Source organism: Pongo pygmaeus, chromosome 16, assembly GCF_028885625.2.
Source record: "Pongo pygmaeus isolate AG05252 chromosome 16, NHGRI_mPonPyg2-v2.0_pri, whole genome shotgun sequence".
In the NCBI taxonomy this organism is placed as follows: Eukaryota; Metazoa; Chordata; class Mammalia; order Primates; family Hominidae; genus Pongo; species Pongo pygmaeus.
The window spans coordinates 95,339,045-95,359,465 of NC_072389.2; the positions used below are offsets into that span (position 1 = coordinate 95,339,045).

The 20,421-nt window shown below is 47.5% G+C and overlaps 1 protein-coding gene and 1 non-coding gene across 7 annotated transcripts in view; both read left to right on the forward strand.

Moving 5' to 3' along the window:
- The window catches only part of WDR93 (WD repeat domain 93), a 56,596-nt gene that overhangs the window by 9,697 nt on the left and 26,478 nt on the right, over positions 1 to 20,421 (forward strand). For 5 of the 6 annotated variants that reach the window (XM_054450381.1, XM_054450383.1, XM_054450385.1 and 2 more), the window contains 5 exons: positions 6,481 to 6,825; positions 7,729 to 7,921; positions 10,346 to 10,410; positions 16,891 to 16,969; positions 19,857 to 19,972. In XM_054450381.1, coding sequence (XP_054306356.1) covers positions 6,523 to 6,825; positions 7,729 to 7,921; positions 10,346 to 10,410; positions 16,891 to 16,969; positions 19,857 to 19,972 — 756 coding nt within the window. In that variant the 5' untranslated portion in view covers positions 6,481 to 6,522. Of the gene's footprint in view, positions 1 to 6,480; positions 6,826 to 7,728; positions 7,922 to 10,345; positions 10,411 to 13,659; positions 13,996 to 16,890; positions 16,970 to 19,856; positions 19,973 to 20,421 lie in introns of those variants that run through there. The other variant, XM_054450386.1, reaches the window with a different exon arrangement.
- Positions 19,100 to 19,206, forward strand: LOC129014960 (U6 spliceosomal RNA). The gene has a single exon (XR_008494472.1). It is a non-coding gene; the product is annotated as a U6 spliceosomal RNA (small nuclear RNA).

Here is a 20,421-nt window from a genome sequence, read left to right on the forward strand (position 1 = left end):
CTAGACATTGTGAATTTTACTCCATTGAATGCTGGATATTTTTATATTCCTCTAAATATTCTTGAGCTTTGTTCTGGGATGCAGTATGTTACTTAGAAATAGTTTGATTATCTAACTTCTAAGATTTGATGGGTGACAACAGAGGAGCATTTATTCTAGGGCTAATTTTTCCCATGACCGAGGCAAGATTTTTCGGAGTAGTCTACATAATCCCTGTGAATTATGAGGCTTTCCAGTCTTGCTGGTGGAAACAGGCATTATTCTTGGCCCTCTGTGAGCTCAGCTTACTCTCCCCACTAATTACTTCGGTGGTTCTTTCCCCAGTGTCAGCTAGTGTCCTCATACTCACACATTGAAAGCATCACAAATATACTCCAGCCGGTAAGAAAAGATGACGATGGCAGCAGGGCTTTTACAAGACTTCATGGCTCTGGCTCTCCCTCTCCCTCTCCCTCTCCCTCTCCCTCTCCCTCTCCCTCTCCCTCTCCCTCTCCCTCTCCCTCTCCCTCTCCCTCTCCCTCTCCCTCTCCCTCTCCCTCTCCCTCTCCCTCTCCCTCTCCCTCTCCCTCTCCCTCTCCCTCTCCCTCTCCCTCTCCCTCTCCCTCTCCCTCTCCCTCTCCCTCTCCCTCTCCCTCTCCCTCTCCCTCTCCCTCTCCCTCTCCCTCTCCCTCTCCCTCTCCCTCTCCCTCTCCCTCTCCCTCTCCCTCTCCCTCTCCCTCTCCCTCTCCCTCTCCCTCTCCCTCTCCCTCTCCCTCTCCCTCTCCCTCTCCCTCTCCCTCTCCCTCTCCCTCTCCCTCTCCCTCTCCCTCTCCCTCTCCCTCTCCCTCTCCCTCTCCCTCTCCCTCTCCCTCTCCCTCTCCCTCTCCCTCTCCCTCTCCCTCTCCCTCTCCCTCTCCCTCTCCCTCTCCCTCTCCCTCTCCCTCTCCCTCTCCCTCTCCCTCTCCCTCTCCCTCTCCCTCTCCCTCTCCCTCTCCCTCTCCCTCTCCCTCTCCCTCTCCCTCTCCCTCTCCCTCTCCCTCTCCCTCTCCCTCTCCCTCTCCCTCTCCCTCTCCCTCTCCCTCTCCCTCTCCCTCTCCCTCTCCCTCTCCCTCTCCCTCTCCCTCTCCCTCTCCCTCTCCCTCTCCCTCTCCCTCTCCCTCTCCCTCTCCCTCTCCCTCTCCCTCTCCCTCTCCCTCTCCCTCTCCCTCTCCCTCTCCCTCTCCCTCTCCCTCTCCCTCTCCCTCTCCCTCTCCCTCTCCCTCTCCCTCTCCCTCTCCCTCTCCCTCTCCCTCTCCCTCTCCCTCTCCCTCTCCCTCTCCCTCTCCCTCTCCCTCTCCCTCTCCCTCTCCCTCTCCCTCTCCCTCTCCCTCTCCCTCTCCCTCTCCCTCTCCCTCTCCCGTCTCCCGCTGTTACCTTTCTTCGGTCTCCCGCTGTTACCGAAGCTGGACTGTACTGCCATGATCCGGCTCGCTGCAACCTCCCTGCCTCGGGCTCCGGTGACTCTCCTGCCTCGGCCTGCCGAGTGCCTGGGATTGCAGGCACGCGCCGCCACGCCTGAATGGTTTTTGTATTTTTGGTGGAGACGGGGTTTCGCCGTGTTGACCGGGCTGGTCTCCAGCTCCTGGCCTCGAGTGATCTGCCTGCCTCGGCCTCCCGAGGTGCTGGGATTGCGGACGGAGTCTCGCTAACTCAATGCTCAATGGTGCTCAGGCTGGAGTGCAGTGGTGTGATCTCGGCTCGCTGCAACCTCCACCTACCAGCCTCCTGCCTTGGCCTCTTAAAGTGCTAAGATTACAGCCTCTGCCCCGCCGCCACCCCGTCTAGAAAGTGAGGAGCATCTCTGCCTGGCCGCCCATCGTCTGGGATGTGAGGAACCCCTCTGCCCGGCCGCCCTATCTGGGAAGTGAGGAGCGCCTCTGCCCGGCCGCCCATCGTCTGGGATGTGAGGAGCGCCTCTGCCCGGCTGCCACCCCGTCTGGGAGGAAGGGAGGAGCGCCTCTGCCCGGCTGCCCCGTCTGGGAGATGAGGAGCACCTCTGCCCGGCCGCCCCGTCTGGGAGGTGAGGAGCGCCTCTGCCTGGCCACCCCTTCTGGGAGGTGAGGAGCGCCTCTGCCCGGCCGCCACCCCGTCTGGGAGGAAGTGAGGAGCGCCTCTGCCCGGCCGCCCCGTCTGGGAGGTGAGGAGTGCTTCTGCCCGGCCGCCACCCCGTCTGGGAGGAAGTGAGGAGCACCTCTGCCCGGCTGCCCCGTCTGGGAGATGAGGAGCACCTCTGCCCGGCCGCCCCGTCTGGGAGGTGAGGAGCGCCTCTGCCTGGCCGCCACCCCGTCTGGGAGGAAGTGAGGAGCGCCTCTGCCCGGTTGCCCCATCTGGGAGGTGAGGAGCGCCTCTGCCTGGCCGCCACCCTGTCTGGGAAGTGAGGAGCACCTCTGCCCGGCTGCCACCCCATATGGGAAGTGAGGAGCGCCTCTGCCCAGCCGCCCCTTCTGGGAGGTGAGGAGAGCCTCTGCCCAGCCGCCCCGTCTGGGAGGTGAGGAGCGCCTCTGCCCGGCCGCCCCGTCTGGGAGGTGAGGAGCGCCTCTGCCTGGCCACCACCCCGTCTGGGAGGAAGTGAGGAGCACCTCTGCCCAGCTGCCACATCTGGGAAGTGAGGAGCGCCTCTGCCTGGCTGCCACCCCCTATGGGAAGTGAGGAGCGCCTCTGCCCGGCCGCCCACTCTGGGAAGTGAGGAGCGCCTCTGCCTGGCCGCCCACTCTGGGAGGTGAGGAGCGCCTCTGCCTGGCCACTCCGTCTGGGAAGGGAGGAGCGCCTCTGCCCGGCCACCCCGTCTGGGAGGTGAGGAGCGCCTCTGCCCGGCCGCCACCCCGTCTGGGAGGAAGTGAGGAGCACCTCTGCCCGGCCGCCCCGTCTGGGAAGTGAGGAGCGCCTCTGCCCGGCCGCCACCCCATCTGGGAGGAAGTGAGGAGCGCCTCCGCCCGGCTGCCCCATCTGGGAAGTGAGGAGCGCCTCTGCCCGGCTGCCACCCCGTATGGGAAGTGAGGAGCGCCTCTGTCCGGCCGCCCCGTCTGGGAGGTGAGGAGTGCCTCTGCCCGGCCGTCACCCCGTCTGGGGGGAAGTGAGGAGCACCTCTGTCCGGCCGCCCCGTCTGGGAGATGAGGAGCACCTCTGCCCGGCCGCCCCGTCTGGGAGGTGAGGAGTGCCTCTGCCCAGCCGCCACCCCGTCTGGGAGGAAGTGAGGAGCACCTCTGCCCGGCCGCCCCCTCTGGGAAGTGAGGAGCGCCTCTGCCTGGCCGCCACCCCGTCTGGGGGGAAGTGAGGAGCGCCTCTGCCTGGCTGCCCCATCTGGGAAGGGAGGAGCGCCTCTGCCCAGCCGCCACACCGTCTGGGAAGTGAGGAGCGCCTCTGCCTGGCCACCCCGTCTAGGAGGTGAGGAGCGCCTCTGCCCGGCCGCCCAGTCTGGGAAGTGAGGAGCGCCTCTGCCCGGCCGCCCAGTCTGGGAAGTGAGGAGCGCCTCTGCCCGGCCGCCCAGTCTGGGAAGTGAGGAGCGCCTCTGCCTGGCCACCACCCCGTCTGGGAGGAAGTGAGGAGCACCTCTGCCCAGCTGCCCCATCTGGGAAGTGAGGAGCGCCTCTGCCCGGCTGCCACCCCGTATGGGAAGTGAGGAGCGCCTCTGTCTGGCCGCCCCGTCTGGGAGGTGAGGAGTGCCTCTGCCCGGCCGTCACCCCGTCTGGGGGGAAGTGAGGAGCACCTCTGCCCGGCCGCCCCGTCTGGGAGGTGAGGAGTGCCTCTGCCCAGCCGCCACCCCGTCTGGGAGGAAGTGAGGAGCACCTCTGCCCGGCCGCCCCCTCTGGGAAGTGAGGAGCGCCTCTGCCTGGCCGCCACCCCGTCTGGGAGGAAGTGAGGAGCGCCTCTGCCTGGCTGCCCCATCTGGGAAGGGAGGAGCGCCTCTGCCCAGCCGCCACACCGTCTGGGAAGTGAGGAGCGCCTCTGCCTGGCCACCCCGTCTAGGAGGTGAGGAGCGCCTCTGCCCGGCCGCCCAGTCTGGGAAGTGAGGAGCGCCTCTGCCCGGCCGCCCAGTCTGGGAAGTGAGGAGCGCCTCTGCCCGGCCGCCCAGTCTGGGAAGTGAGGAGCGCCTCTGCCCGGCCGCCCTGTCTGGGAGGTGAGGAGCGCCTCTGCCCGGCCGCCACCCCGTCTGGGAGGAAGTGAGGAGCGTCTCTGCCCGGCCGCCCCATCTGGGAAGTGAGGAGCGCCTCTGCCCGGCCGCCCAGTCTGGGAAGTGAGGAGCGCCTCTGCCCGGCCGCCCGGTCTGGGAAGTGAGGAGCGCCTCTGCCCGGCCGCCCCCTCTGGGAAGTGAGGAGCGCCTCTGCCCGGCCGCCCCCTCTGGGAAGTGAGGAGCGCCTCTGCCCGGCCGTCCCATCTGGGAGGTGAGGAGCGCCTCTGCCCGGCTGCCACCCGGTCTGGGAGGAAGCGAGGAGCGCCTCTGCCCCGGCGGCCCCGTCTGGGAAGCGAGGAGCGCCTCTGCCCGGCCGCCCCGTCTGGGAGGAGAGGAGCGCCTCTGCCCGGGCGGCCCCGTCTGGGAAGTGAGGAGCGCCTCTGCCCGGGCGGCCCCGTCTGGGAAGCGAGGAGCGCCTCTGCCCGGCCGCCCTGTCTGGGAGGTGTACCCAACAGCTCCGAAGAGACAGCGACCATCGGGAGCCGGCCATGAGGACGATGGCGGTTTTGTTGAAAGGAAGAGGGGGGGAAGTGTGGGGAAAGGAAGGAGAGATCAGATTGTTGCTGTGTCTGTGTAGAAAGGGGTGGGCATAGGAGATTCCATTTTGTTCTGACTAGGAGAAATTCTTCTGCCTTGGGATGCTGTTGATCTATGGCCTTTCCCCCAGCCCCATGCTCTCTGAAACATATGCTGTGTCAACTCAGGGTTAAATGGATTAAGGGCAGTGCAAGATGTACTTTGTTAAACAGATGCTTGAAGGCAGCATGCTCTTTAAGAGTCATCACCACTCCCTAATCTCCAGTACCCAGGGGCACAAACACTGCAGAAGGCCGCAGGGTCCTCTGCCTAGGAAAACCAGAGACCTTTGTTCATGTGTTTATCTCCTGACCTTCTCTCCACTATTATCCTATGACCCTCCCATATCCCCCTCTCCGAGAAACACCCAAGAATCATCAATAAATACTTCATAAATTAAAAAAAAAAAAAAAAAAAAAAAAAACAAGACTTCATGGACCCTCGGCACTCATACAGTCCAAGACCCTACTCCACTATATATTAAGCACCTTAAAATGTATCTTATGTTCTACATTAAATATTTTTTTAAAAACTGTAACATATGAAAGCCTTTTTATAATGTGCACAATTTTGAGGGTTTTTTTTTTTTTTTTTTTTTTTGAGATAGGGTCTCACTCTATCATCTAGGGTAGAATGCAGTGGCACAATCTTAGCTCACTGCAACCTCAAACTCCTGGGCTCAAGAAATTCTCCCACCCCACCCTCCCAAGTAGCTACAGATGCATACCGCCATGCCCAGCTATTGTTAAAATTTTTTGTATAGATGGGATCTTGCTATGTTGCCCAAGCTAGTCTCGAACTCCTGGCCTCAAGCAGTCCTCCCACCTTGGCCTCCTGAAGTGCTGGGATTATGGATATGAACCACCCCACAGGCCCTACAATTTTGAATTTTCTGAAGTAAAGATTACTCGTTCTCTTCTTGTAGACGTGAACCTTATTTGTATACATATACAGACTTTATATATTTATAAGTTGATGTATACATATGTGTGTGTATACACACACACACACATAGAGTGGAGCTGATTAAATTGTAAATATTTTTGTAAATATTTAATTATCATCCACAGGAGCAATAAGTATTTTATTCCTCAAATCTGTGGCACAGATAGAAGTGGAAATTTATGGATCTTATTTTGGTCAATTCTTTTTTTAATGTCTCAAACATTTCTGGAGGCTCTTGAAAAATCTCATGGGCCCTGAGCACTGTGTCTGCAGAACTCCTGGGTAGCAGCAGTGGGAAAGGAGAAAAGGGAACAAATCAGACAGTCGGGATTGGGAGTGCTTGAACTTCATCTGATGGGGGGTGAAGGAAAGAAATGGAGGAGAATCATGGCTCACTGCCCACCTGGCTTGGGCACAGCCATCTGCAGAAAGAAAGAGAATGAGGAGAAGGCATAAGGTGTAGGAGAGAGGGTGAATTGTATTTGGGACAGAAAGACATCTGCCCTCCTATCAACAAGGGTATCAAATTCCTCTTTCCTTCTTAGTACACATCATCGAGGGGTGGCCTGGAAAATACCTGCCTCCTCTAATGTCCTTACTAATATGAAGAGCATAGCCTAAGAACGTGGTAATAGTCCTCTGGTAATTAAGGAAAATGCCAGTCTGTGGAATAAACAGTCCCTATAGGCTATTGTGCTAGAAAAGGATGGTGTGCTATCTTCTCGTTGCTTCCTTTTTTCCAGAATTCCTTTGTTTACTTCTCTTATCAGCTTTTCAGAGTTTCATAGAGGTTCCCAGTGCCACCTTCTGTGATGTCATTCCTGAGAGGAAGTCAGACCCAGAAGATAAGACACCCCATTGGTACACGAAAGGGACCATTGGAGGTGCCACCCCCAACAGAGAAGGACTGGCCTAAAGACGATGAAGAGGATCATGTCCTCGTGGATCCAGATGAGGAGCTGGATTCCTTGCCTCAGCCTTATCGAATGATCAACAAGCTGGTGAACCTTCTGTTTGACCAGTCTTGGGAAATTATTGAAGAGAGGAACGCACTGAGGGAAGCTGAGAGCAGCGAGATCCAGCCCACCGTCTACCCTCCATTTGGAGAAATCCAGGTATGGAGTAAGCAGTTGACCAGGAGCCCCTGTTTCTCAGTTGAGTGTTAATAAATGAAAGCCCCTGATCCAGGAAGGAATTCCTACCAGAAAGCTGCATTCAATAAGTCAGTGCATTTTTGAAAGATTAGAAGCATGCTGATGTTGATTAAAATGATCTGGTAATTGCCTGGGGAAATATGGGGTATTCTGGTTAATTGAATACTATCCTTTTATATTCAGTGGTTGTTACTGAAAAATCTTCTTAATGTATTAATCTACTCTCTTGCTGGATGGCTGAGGATCTGCCAGTGCCTTGGCTACCGTTCTTCCCACAGTGCACCGGCTGAATAAAGTACAGGGCCTGTGGTCATGCCTAGTGTTGTGAATATGCATTTGTTCTCAACTTATTTGTTTTCTCTGTTCTCTTTGCCCTAACAGTGAAATACTATGAATTTCTTGATGCTTAGGCAAGAGTTTTAGATGAGCACTATGTTTGGGAATGTTGTTTTTTGGGGTTTTTTTTTTTTTGAGACGGAGTTTCACTCCTGTTGCCCAGGCTGGAGTGCAATGGTGTGATCTCGGCTCACTGTAACCTCCGCCTCCCAGGTTCAAGCATTCTCCTACCTCAGCCTCCCAAGTAGCTGGGCTTACAGGGATATGCCACCATACCCAGATAATTTTTGTATTTTTAGTAGAGACGGGGTTTCACCATGTTGGCCGGGCTAGTCTCGAACCCTTGACCTCATGTGATCTGCCCACCTCAGCCTCCCAAAGTGCTGGGATTACAGGCGTGAGCCACTGCGTCCAGCCAGGAAATGTTATTATTATCTAGGAAGGGCCCCTGAATGTCTCTGAGAAGCTAACTCATATAATTTGAAGACAGTGACAACTGAAAATAATATTTTTTCTTTGTTTTCCCAGCTCAACAAAATGCCAAATTGTATGGCTGTTTCCCAAGACTATGTGTTTATTGGAGGAGCCAAAGGATTCTCAATTTATAATCTGTACAGTGCTAAACAAATATATGCATGGGAGAAGCTTAAGGTTGATGTCACTTCCATCTGGGCCACAGATTTGGGGAATGAAATACTTATTGCTCCTGTGGATGAAATGGGTATTGTTCTTCATCTTCCTTTTTAGCCTCATTTACAGATACCTGTAGACTGTTGTCAATTTAATCTCCTTTTGAGGTATTGGTGGGGCCAGGCATGGAGACTTCTCCCTGGTCATGTAATAGTAACTATATGTACAGAACAGGTATGGTGGGTCAGGTACTGTTCTACCATTTCACATGTGCTAGCCCATTTAATCCTCATGGCAGCCTTAGCGGGGAAGTAAAATTTTTTATTCCTGTTCAGAAGAGGCAACTGACTTATGGAAGTTAAATAACTTACTTGAGGTAACATGGAAAGTCAGGCTTCAAACCAGGCAGTATGGCCCTGGAGTCCATACCCTTCCAGCACTCAGCAGTCCTCTCATACAAACCAGAGCTTGCTCTTTTTCCCTCAGCCTGAGGATGAACCAGGCCTCCATGAGAAGTATGGTATCGAAAACTGTAGACAGTGTCCTAGATAGGTGAGCTGTTACTCTTGGTTGCCCCCCAAAAGCTAGGCTCCCTCTAGCCTGTCCTTATGTTTGGATGAAACAGACTGTTACCTCTGGATATGAGGAGCTTTCCTACTTTGTGGAGGATGAGAAGGCAAATGTCAGCATTGGCTGGAAGTGAGTGAGGTGGATGTGTCATATTGTGGCAGGCAGAGCGGAAAGTGCGTGTTCACTTGGAGATCATCTGTGAAGGCATGCATCTCTCTAGACATCAGGCTCTGCTCAGCCAGCACAGGCACACTGAAGAACTTTCTGCAGGAGAGTGACCTGACCAGACTGGCATTTAAGAAGGGCACTCTAGCAGGAGTTTGAAAAAGGCAAAATGAGAGGCGGAAAAACTATGCAGTCATTAAGGAGAGAAAATTCTGAACATCTGAACCAAGACAGGGGCTGTTAAAATGAAAAGAAAGGCCAGGTGTGGTGGCTCATGCCTGTAATCCCAGCACTTTGGGAAGCCTAGGCAGGTGGATCACTTGAGGTCAGGAGTTTGACACCAGCCTGGCCAACATGGTGAAACCCCGTCTCTACTAAAAATACAAAAAAAAAAAAAAAAAAAATTAGCCAGGCGTTGTGGTGGGCACCTGTAATCCCAGCTCCCTGGGAGGCTGAGGAAGGAGAATTGCTTGAACCCGGGAGGCAGAGAGTACAGTGAGCTGAGATCGCACCATTGTACTCCAGCCTGGGTGACAGAATGAGACTCCGTCTCAAAAAAGAAAAAAAAGAAAAAGTGTACTATGGTTATGTAAGATGTTAAGATTAGGGGAAGCAAGACAAGGGATACAAAGAGACTCTGTACTATTTTTGTAACTTTTATATAAGTCTAAAATTATTTCAAAATAAAAAGCTTAAAAAATGAAAGGAATGTTTAATGGAAAAACTTAGGGAATGATGGAATATGCATACGAGTCAAGTAGTGGGAAAGTGTGCTGGGGGGCGATGAAGGAGAATGCCTCCCCCTTTGTGCCGTAGATAACTGGGTGGATGATGATGTCATTTCTTGATAACAGTTACGGGAAAATAAGATCTCAGGGTTCTGTGAGTTGAAGAATTCCATTTGAACATGTGCAGACTTGAGGCATCTAGGGATATCTCTGTGGGAATGTTGATACTCAGAAGGAGTTTGGTGTAAAGATAGGATCATATGTATCACACTACATTATACTAGGTGGTTTCAAGTCTGTGTAACCCTCAGTATGATGAATCTGAAGGTAGACTGTCTTGGTGTCCCTAGCACATTTGTTGGCATGAATCAGATATCCCATGAATCTGTATTGGGTTGAGTTAGACGTTTACCCACAGTGGGCCAGATGCCTTTACAAGGTGATATTATAGTATAGAGAGGCAAGTCATAAATCTGTGGGAGGCACCTCAAGAAAGAGGTAAGAAGTCATCGTGGGTGATGGTTGTATACTGGAGCCATTAGGTTAAATGAGAATTAGATTAACATATCTACTTATTAATTCAACAAAATTAACTGCATGAGGAGCTTGTTGGGATTGAGAGGCAAGACACATGGAACAGTGAGCTATGATCCTTTCCCTCAAAGAATCTATGAATCTCAAGAGGAATATGATACATTTGCAGGAAACAGTTGGATAATGGTGTGAAGCAGTAAGGGATGGTGTGCTCAATCAGGCAGATAGGAATCAACCAGTAGATGGATGTAGCCCATGTCTTACAGGAGACGTCTGGGAGATGCCGGTGGAGCTAGGGTAGGTGGAGAGGACCCAGGAAGGAAAACAACCTGAACATTCAAGTGAGGGGTGGAGGAAGGCAGGGAGACCAAGAGCAGCATAGGCAGTGGAGGGGCTGGGAAGGACGCCTAAGAATGAGCGAGCTCATGATGGTAAGTTCACAAAGTCCAATATAAAATTTCCAATTTCTCTTCAGCTCAATTGTCTGTCTTACATTCTCACTTACTTTTCTGTTTCAGGTATCATTAGACTCTTTTATTTTTATAAGGAAGGTCTTTACCTAATCAAAGCCATCAATGAAGTGGTGAGTTCCCATTCTTTCCCCATTAGCTGGGCCAAAAGCTGTAGCAAATTCAGTTTATTTTTAATATGGAAGCAATGATAGCTGGCCTAGATTAGAAAGAAATAGAGACCTCCATGGCCAGAGAGCCTCCTCCAAAATATCCAATTAAAAGATCCCCCACCATCAAAGGGTACATGCTGAATTCCTTGGATTTAGTTACCCTGTTGTCAAGAAAAGAAATTAGCAAAAGAACTCCAGATTTTTCTTTTGAGAATCAGACCAACATATCTAATAAGTACTTAAAAGTCCCTAAATATCCTGGGCTGTTTCACATTCCCCTTCCCTTGCCCATGCTGTTCCTTCCGCTTCAAATGCTGTCCTTGTCTCCCTGCCTGCCTTGTCTCCCTACCAAAATTTCCCCCATTCTTCAAGACCAGCTCAAATATCTCCTCTAAGATACCTTCCCTTATATACCCAAGAGGAGCTGATCTGTCCCTGCTTTGTGCCACTGACAAAGAGAACACAGTTTCTACCACAGTGTTTCCCACACCCTCTACCCTAATTTGTTCATGTGACTGCTTCTCCTGAGGGAAGAGGACCTGTCTTATTTACCTTTTGAATCCCCTTTTCCCAGATCATTGCCTACAATACTGTAAGTTCTCAGAAAGTATTTTTTAAATCAATGAATTCCCAAAAGAGAGGGTATTGCTCAGAGTAAGGTGTTTTTTTTTTCTTAAATAGAGACAGGGTCTTGCCATGTTGTTGCCCAGCCTGTTCATGAACTCCTGGCCTCAGGTGATCCTCCTGCCTCAGCCTCCCAAAGTACTGGGATTACAGGTGTCAGTCATAGTAGATTTTTTATTATAATTTGTCTTCTAAGAAATACTATTGATGGGCACCAAGGCAATTCACTGGGGGCCAAAAGAAAGTATTTTCAACAAATAATGCTAAAACACTGGAAAAACAAATATGGAAAAATGAACCTCAACTCTACTTCACACCATATATAAAAATTAATTTGATAGAGATTTTAGATCTAAATGTAAAGGCTAAAAACATTTCTTCTTGGAAAAAAAAAAAACCACAGAGGAATTTTTTTGCCACCTTGGGGCAGGCAGAGATTTCTTAGGACCATGAAAAGCACTAATCATAAAAGAAAATATTAATATTGGACTTCATTCCTCACACCATATACAAAAAGTAACTCAAAATGGATCATATACCTGTATGTAAAACCTAAAACTATAAAACTTCTAGGCTGAAACATAGGAGAAAGTGATCCTGGGTTAGGCAAAGATATTTTAGCCACAATACCAAAAGCATGATCCATAAAAGAAAAGATAAACTGGACTTTATCTAAATTTAAAACTTCTGTAAAAGGTATTGTTAATGGAATGAAAAGACAACCCATAGACTGGGAGAATTCATTGCAAATTACGTATGTGATAAGGGACTTGTAACCGGAATATACAAAGGACTCTCAAAACAAGGAAAGATGTAACTTTTTTTTAATGGACAAAGGATTTGAAAAGAATTCACCAAAGAAGATGTATGGAAGGCAAATAAGATGCTCAAGATCATTAGTCATTAGGGAGGTGGAAATTAAAATCACAATGAGATATAATTACACATGTATTAGAATCCTCAAATTAAAAACACTCACCAAAAATAGGCCAGGCACACTGGCTCTTGCCTGTAATCCCAGCACTTTGGGAGGCAGGCAGGTGGATCATTTAAGGCCAGGAGTTTGAGACCACCCTGGCCAACATGGTGAAACCCCATCTCTACTAAAAATACAAAAATTAGTTGAGCATGGTGGCAGGCGTCTATATCCCAGCTACTCAGGAGGCTGAGACAGGAGAATCACTTGAACCCTGGAGGCAGAGGTTGAAGTGAGCTGAGATTACACCACTACACTCCAGCCTGGGTCAGAGCAAGACTGTTTCAAAACACACAGATACACACACAGACACAGACACACACACACACAAATAAAAAAAATAAATAAATAAATAAATAAATAAAGGAAAATAAATAAATAAATAAAAACACCATACCAAGTGTTGGCAAAGATATGCAACAATTGGAACTCTTCCTATGCACTGCTGGTGGTAAAGTATAATAGTACAACCACTTTGGCAGTTTCTTCAAAAGTTAAACATGTACTTACCATGTGATCCAGCCATTCCACTCCTAAGTATTTACCCAGGAGAAATGAAAGTGTATGCCCATACCAAGGCTTGTACGTGAATGTTCATAGCAACTTTATTTGTAATAGCCAAAAACTGGAAACCATTCAAATGTCCATCAGCAGGTGAATGGATAAGTAATTGTGGTGTATCCATACAATGGGATATACTATTCAATAAAAAGGAGTGAACTATTAATGCATATAACATGTATAAATTTCAAAATAATTATGTTAAGTGAAAGAAGTCAGATAAAAAATACATAACTGTATGGTTCCATTTTTATAAAACTGTAGAAAATGCAAACTAACCTAGTGATGGAAAACAGATCTGTTGTTGCCTGGGGCAACACAACACAGAGGCAGGAGGAAACATTTGGAGGTGATGGATATGTTCACTGTCTTGATTGTGGTGTTGGTTTCAAGAGGTACACATATGTTAAAACTTATCTAATTGCACACTTCAAACATGCTATTATGTCATGATAACTCTAATAAAGCTGTTAAAAAATTTCAAATTTCTGCTCATCACAAGATGCTATTAGAGTTCAGTCAGTAGCAGGAGCAGAGAGCGGACCCCAGAGAGCCCTGAACAGCCCCACCTCCACCCGTCCTAGTGACAGTCACACCCTGGAGGAGCTACAGTTGTCACAGCTGGCCCCAGTCACCATCACCACTACCCTGAGCAAGGAGGCTGAGACCCAGCAGCTGCCAGTCCTCAGTAGTGCCCACATCCGCAGCACAAGAAGTGGTTGCTAGGGTGGCTAGGACAAGAGGGTCATTGCAGTGAAAATTTCGGAAACAGATGATTCAATGTCAGGAATGGATATGGTTTCATCAACAGAAAGGACATCAAGGAGGTATATTTGGACAGCAGACAGTCATAAAAGAATAACCCCAGGAAGTGCTTTCCCAGTGTAGTAGATGGAGTTTGAGGTTATTGAAGGGCATGGAGGTCACAAATGTTACAGGCCCTAATTGCATTCCCATGCAAGGCAGTAGATCTGCAGCAGACTAACCATTATGAATGCTGTCCGCATCATAGGGCCAGTCCTCCACTCACTCACCAGCCAAATTATCAGAATAGTGAGAGTGGGGAAAGGACCAAGGGTCAGAGTGTTGCTGAAGGCCAGGCTCAACAGCTGGCCCAGGCATGGGTTTCTAGCCTGTGGCGACCCTGTAGGTACCCACATTATTGTGGGGCACCACTATGGTGGCTGTGACAACCAGGTGCCCACACTGTCGCACCTGTCCTGTGCAGGGAGAAGTGATGGAGGTACTGATAACCAGGATGCAGGAGAACAAGGTGGACCAGTGACACAATCCTAGACCACAATTCTCCAGGGCCCCTTCTCACCAAAGACAGCTTAGAGAGGGCAGCAATGAAGAGGAGAAGGAAAATCAAGATGAGACGCAAGGTCAGCAACTGCAACTTCAGTTACAGATGTAGATGTCCAGAAAATCCTAAACCCCAATGTGGCAGAGACAAAAGCAAGGGATCCACCAGCTGAGAATGCCTTGGATCCTGAGGCTGGGCAGGGTGGGGGTGATTTATTTATTTATTTATTTTTTACCTGTTAACCAGATAACTAGAACTAATTGCATTATCAGTGCAGCATCTGGTTTTTAAAAAGCCAAACTGCAAACTGCTAATAAAGGCCTTAAATAATAATAATAAATATACTAAGAAAATGTAAAAACAAGCCCCACAGAGACTGGGAGAAAATACCTGTTTTATATATATCCTTTATATATATTTATATATCCTTTAAAGTATTTGTATCCAGAATATATAAAGAACTCCAAATCAATAATAAAAAGACAACCCAATAAAAATAGGCAAAAGATTTAAACTGACATTTACAAAAGGAGACAGTGTTTTGCCATGTTGCCCAGACTGGTCTTGAACTCCTGGACCCAAGCAGTCCTCCTACCTTGGCCTCCCAAAGTGCTGAGATTACAGGTGAGGTAGTTTCTTACAAAGTTAAACCTATGATATATCAAGCCCATTTTTAGGTATTTACCCAAAAGAAATGCAAACATTTGTTCACAAAAAGATTTGTACAAGATGTTCATAGCAGCTGTATTTGTAATAAAAAAAAAAAAAAAAACATAATCAAGGCCGGGTACAGTGGCTCATGCCTGTAATCCCAGTACTTTGGAAGGCTGAGGCGGGCGGATCACGAGGTCAGTAGAACAAGACCATCCTGGCTAACACGGTGAAACCCCGTCTCTACTAAAAATACAAAAAATTAGCCGGGTGTGGTGGCACACGCCTGTAGTTCCAGCTACTTGGGAGGCTGAGGCAGCAGAATTGCTTGAACCCGGGAGGCAGAGATTGCAGTGAGCTGAGATCGCACCACTGCACTCCAGCTTGGATGACAGAGCGAGACTCCGTCTCAAAACAAAAACAAAAACAAAAAAACATAATCAGAGAACAAATAAAAACCTGTGGTAGACTAAGTCAATGGAACACTAATCGGCAATAATAAATAATAAACAACTGATGATTACAACACAGCAGATGAAACTCAAAAACATCAAGTTGAATGACAGAAGCCAGACACAAAAGAGTACATTCTAATTATATGAAACTTAAGAACAGGTGAAATTTATCTGTGTTAGTGATGAAAAGCAGAACATTGGTTGCATATGGAAGTGTAATGGCTCAAACAGGCATAAGGTAACTTTCTAGGATAATGGTAACGTCCTATACCTTGACTGGGTGTTAGTTACATAGATGTATAAGTTTGTCAAAGCTCATCAAGTTATGCATTTAATACCTGTGCCTTTATCTATATTTAAATTTTATCTTTAAATAAACTCTCCTAAGGAAAAAAAATACTGGGAATGTCCTGCAACTCATTTTATGAGACCAGCATAACTACGATATTCAAATTATCAGGGACGTTACAAAAAAAGTACTGTTGGTGGATTAAAACACACAAAAGTGTTTAAAATCCATTAATTTTTAATTAATAATTAAATTAATTAAAATAATTAAATTAATTAAAACATAATTCGTAATAATGTATTTTAAATACTTACTTTATTGTCACCTTTGGAAGTTGTGAGGGCACAAACTCAGTATTCTGAAAACTGATAAGGGAAAGAATCAAGCTTTTATCCTGACTTTTTCATATGGGTAACCAAATTTCAAGGCAACCAGATAGTTGATGATGGAAAGATCTTCCTTAGAGAAGAATTCTAACAAATGCGGAAGGAATGATAGAACTGAGGTATCCTACTGTTGTTGCCTATTACAAAGAATGGTCTAGGCAATAACCACCAATGGCTGATGGGGAAGTTTGTAATAAAGAAGTCAGGATGATAACTGTTCTCAATTGTCAACCTTAACATTACTAAAAGAGAGACAACCAGCTACTATGGGCCTCCTGATATGATGCAGTAGGAAGGACACAGTGCACCTGTGGAGTGTTCTTGTCAAAACATTGAACCTCAACCTAATCAAAGCTGTAGATCTGATTATCAGTTTACAGGAAATACAGGAACCATGGAGATGCAATCAACCCAGTTCACAATGTGAAAAATTCCATAGGACAAATGACATGGTTTCTTCAACAAATAAATGGCAAACAGAAAAACAAATGAGGGAGCTAATATAAATTAAGAGACTTGGGAGATACATTAGGCTGGGCATGGTGGCTCATGCCCCTATAATCCCAGCACTTTGCAAGGCCAACTTGGGAAGATCACTTGCAAGCCGGGAGTTCAAGACCAGCCTGGGCAACAAAGTGAGACTCCATCTCTCTTAAAATTTTTAAAAATTAGCGAGTCTCAAAAAAAAAAAACAAACAAAAAACAAAAAAGATAGCATAACCATTCACGTTGAGCCTCTCTGACCTTATCCACAATTTGAGCAGGTTTCATACTAGGGTTACATTCAGTTTCTACCATAGTTTAGATAGAGCCTTTTGTCCAGCAAGTACCAGAGTTTTCAGTGTCATGTAGAATTTATTTCAATTTAGTTGAATAATTGGATGCCAGCATAGGCTTTAGGGTTTGCACACCTGACCAGGAGATCCAATAGTATGCCAGACATCACCAGGACCATTTAAGAAACCAGGAAATAAGTTCAAAAACCTTACATAGAAAAGCGAGTTCTACTTCTTTACATACCATCTAGTCCAATTCCTGTACAAAAATGGGAAGTATGAAGCAGTTTGAAGCATCTTTTCATGTCCCAAGCTTTAAAAGGATCTCTGTTCCTGGGTGCAAACCACAGAAGGTCCTGAAATACATTCTCTGTCAGCAGGCTATGCCTACTCTATCAACATCTCTTTTGTTTTCAGGATGATACCAGCAAGCAAACTACCTGTATAAAGATGGAGATCTCTCAAGGAGGGGACTTTGCAGCCTTCCTCCTACAAGGCAAGATTAACCAAAGACTGTTAAGGTTCAAATTTTCAGTCTCTTCCAATCTTCCAAATGATCGCTTTTGTCCCTCCAAACCTTTTACTTAGAAATTATTTTCAATTTAAAGAAGAGTTGCAAAGAAATTACAGAGTTCCCTTATGCCCTTCACCTAGCTTCCCTAATATTAATGTTCAACATGGCCATACCACATTTGTCAAAACTAAGCAAATGACATCGGTACATACTATTAACTAACTCTTAACTATAGATTTTTTTTTTCAGATTTCACTAGTTTTTCCACTAATCTTTGTTTTTTTTTTTTTTTTTTTTTTTTCTCCAAAGTTCAATCTGGTATACCATATTATATTTAGTCATTGCGTCTCCTTGGTCTCCTCCTATCTGGGATGGTTTCGGCCTTTCCTCATTTTTCAAGGCCTTAACGTTTTTAAAGAGTACCAGTCAGGTATTTTGTAGACTGTCCCTCAATTTCAGTTTGTCTGATATTTTTCTCATGATTCAACTGGGGTTAAGGATTTGGGGGAAGATACAACAGAGGTGACAAGCTTTTCTCATTGCATCATATCAAGCGATACATGATAGCAGCATGACTCACTACTGCTAATATTAACCTTGATCACTTCAAGTGGTGTCCGCCAGGTTTCTCCACTGTAGAGCTACTGTTTTTCCCTTCCCGTCCTCTGTAAGGCGCAAGTCACTATGTCCAGACCACACTCAAGGGAAAATGATAGAAGTACCACCTCCTGGCCGGGCGTGATGGCTCACACCTGTAATCCCAGCACTTTGGGAGGCCAAGGCAGGCGGATCACTTGAGGTCAGGAGTTCAAGACCAGCCTGGCCAACATGGTGAAACCCTGTCTCTACTAAAGATTTTTAGTCTCTACTAAAAATACAACAATTAGCGAGACGTGGTGGTGGGCACCTGTAATCCCAGCTACTGGGGAGGCTGAGACAGGAGAATCGCTTGAACCTGGGAGGCGGAGGTTGCAGTGAGCCGAGATCGTGCCATTGCACTCCAGCCTGGGCAACAAAGAGTGAAAGTATCACCTCCTGGAGGTGAGAGAATCAAAGGATTTTTGGACACGTGTTAAAACCACCACAGTAATTAATAAACAACTTGAGGGAGATACTTTGAGATGATGCTGATGTGCTGTTTCTCCTTAATGTTTTACCCACCAATCTCAGCACTCATCATTGGATCTTGCCTGCTGCAGTTATCACTGGGATAATAGAACATATTTTATTCAAATGCTTGTTGCCTTGATTTTTAACCTTTAAATATTTAGATATATGCTATATTGGCCTCTATTTTATACTCTTGTCCAAGCCCCCTCCAATGTCAGGTATTTGAGGAACATATGCATTTTATTTATGATTATTTTTTTTTGAGAAGGAGTCTTGCTCTGTCACCCAGGCTGGAGTGCAGTGGCGTGATCTCGGCTCACTGTAACCTCTGCTTCCCAGGTTCAAGCAATTCTCCCGCCTCAGCCTGCCAAGTACCTGGGATTACAGGTACCTGCCAGCACGCCCGGCTAATTTTTATATTTTTAGTAGAGACGGGGTTTCAGCATTTTGGCCAGGCTGGTCTCAAACTCCTGACCTCAGGTAATCTGCCCGCCTCGGCCTCTGAAAGTGCTAGGATTACAGGCATGAGCCACCATGCCTGGCCAAGGATATGCATTGTATAATGTTTTGTGTATTCAAGGAAACTTGTGCACCATCTGTATTGGTTTCCTGAGGCTGTCATAACAAAGTAGCACAAACTGGGCAGCTCAAAACAATAGATATTTATTCCCTCAGAGTCCTAGAGGCCAGAAGTCTGAAATTAAGGTGACCAGAAGATTACTTTTTAAGAAAAAATTTAGCCAGGATCCCATACCATGGAATAACAACCTTTCCCAGGTTAACATGTACTTGCTATAGAAGCTGAGCATGTTTCTTTGACAAGATAAAGTCCCACAGCCAACCCATGGGTTGTTACCTCCTCAAATATTAATCAGAAGAATTCTTTAGGTGCATCTTTCCCAATTCTAACCCTTCCTCAGACACGCTCCTCTCAGTTGCTGATTCTGTATTTGCTGCCTTCCTCCCCGGACAGGTAAAACTGAAGGCAAAATGTCAGTGGATGTGATCGCTTCAGCAGCACATATACTAAAACTGGAACGATACAGAGACGATTAGCATGGCCCCTCTGCAAGGATGACACACAAATTCATGAAGCATTTCTTTCTTTTTTTTTTTCTTTGCGATGGAGTTTCACTCTGTTGCCCAGGCTGGAGTGCAATGGCCTGATCTCTGCTCACTGCAACCTCCACCCACTGGGTTCAAGTGATTCTCCCACCTCAGCCTCCTGAGTAGCTGGGATTACAGGTGCACACATCACCATGCCCGGCTAATTTTTGTATTTTTAGTAGAAATGGGGTTTCACCATGTTGGCCAGGCTGAGAACTCCTGACTGCAGGTGTTCTACCCACCTCAGCCCCCCAAAGTGCTGAGATTACAGGCGTGAGCCACCATGCCCAGTCCCATATTTTTTTTTAATGTCAATGGAATTTACCATTTGCAACATAGAAAACATGGGGGCTGGGCAGAACAATTTGGTCAAAAAGCTGTTGCATGAGTGCTGTTAGTGTGAGAAGCCCCTGTTTCCCTTAGATAGGTGGTGGTGGGTTGAGGGGATAACTCTCCATGGGAAAGTTATGTGGGGCATGAGGACTTGCAATAACCATTGCAGAACTACTTCTCCTTCAGTGTGTCAAAGTTGCCTGCTACGGAGGTGGCTGGTCTCTTTGCCAGTGGTTCTGAGAAGAAGACAGGCCATTTCTCAGAGGAAACTTGTGGCTGTCTTACAGTTGCTTAATGGTTCTCTGGTTTCCCAATGCAGGAGCCGGAGATATTTGGCTGGATGTGTATAAATTGCCCAAGGAGACTTGGCTCAAGAAACTAGAGCACCCCCAACTCACTTCAAATCCAAAGAAAAAAGTCAGACAGCCGCAACTGGTAGGAAATATCTCTGCTTTCAGCTGATATGTTTCTCCCTACCCCTGACCCACATCTAGCCCAAGTCCTTGGAAACTTATGGTGAATGAGGCCTCTGGGCTATAAGAGAAGACAACAGGAATATTGGCCCCTGTCTCCCAAGTCAATTTCCTTACTTGGTTAAAGTAAGATACTAAAAACTAGAGGTGTCTTCAGTAGTGGGAATCGCAGTATCTCTAGTCTGGGAGTTGCCTGCCCACTGAGACCGCTCCCAGGCATTTCTCTGGAAGGAGGGTCTTTTGTCCTGACTCCTGCTTCACTGGTAATCTTTTTTCCCCTCCTGGCTGAAATAATCTTTTCATGCCTCAAATTCCATTAAATTTTCCAGACTATGGTATAAAGAGTTTGTTCTCAATATACAGAAATATATATATATTTTCTATTATCCTTAGAAAGTAGAAACTCTACCA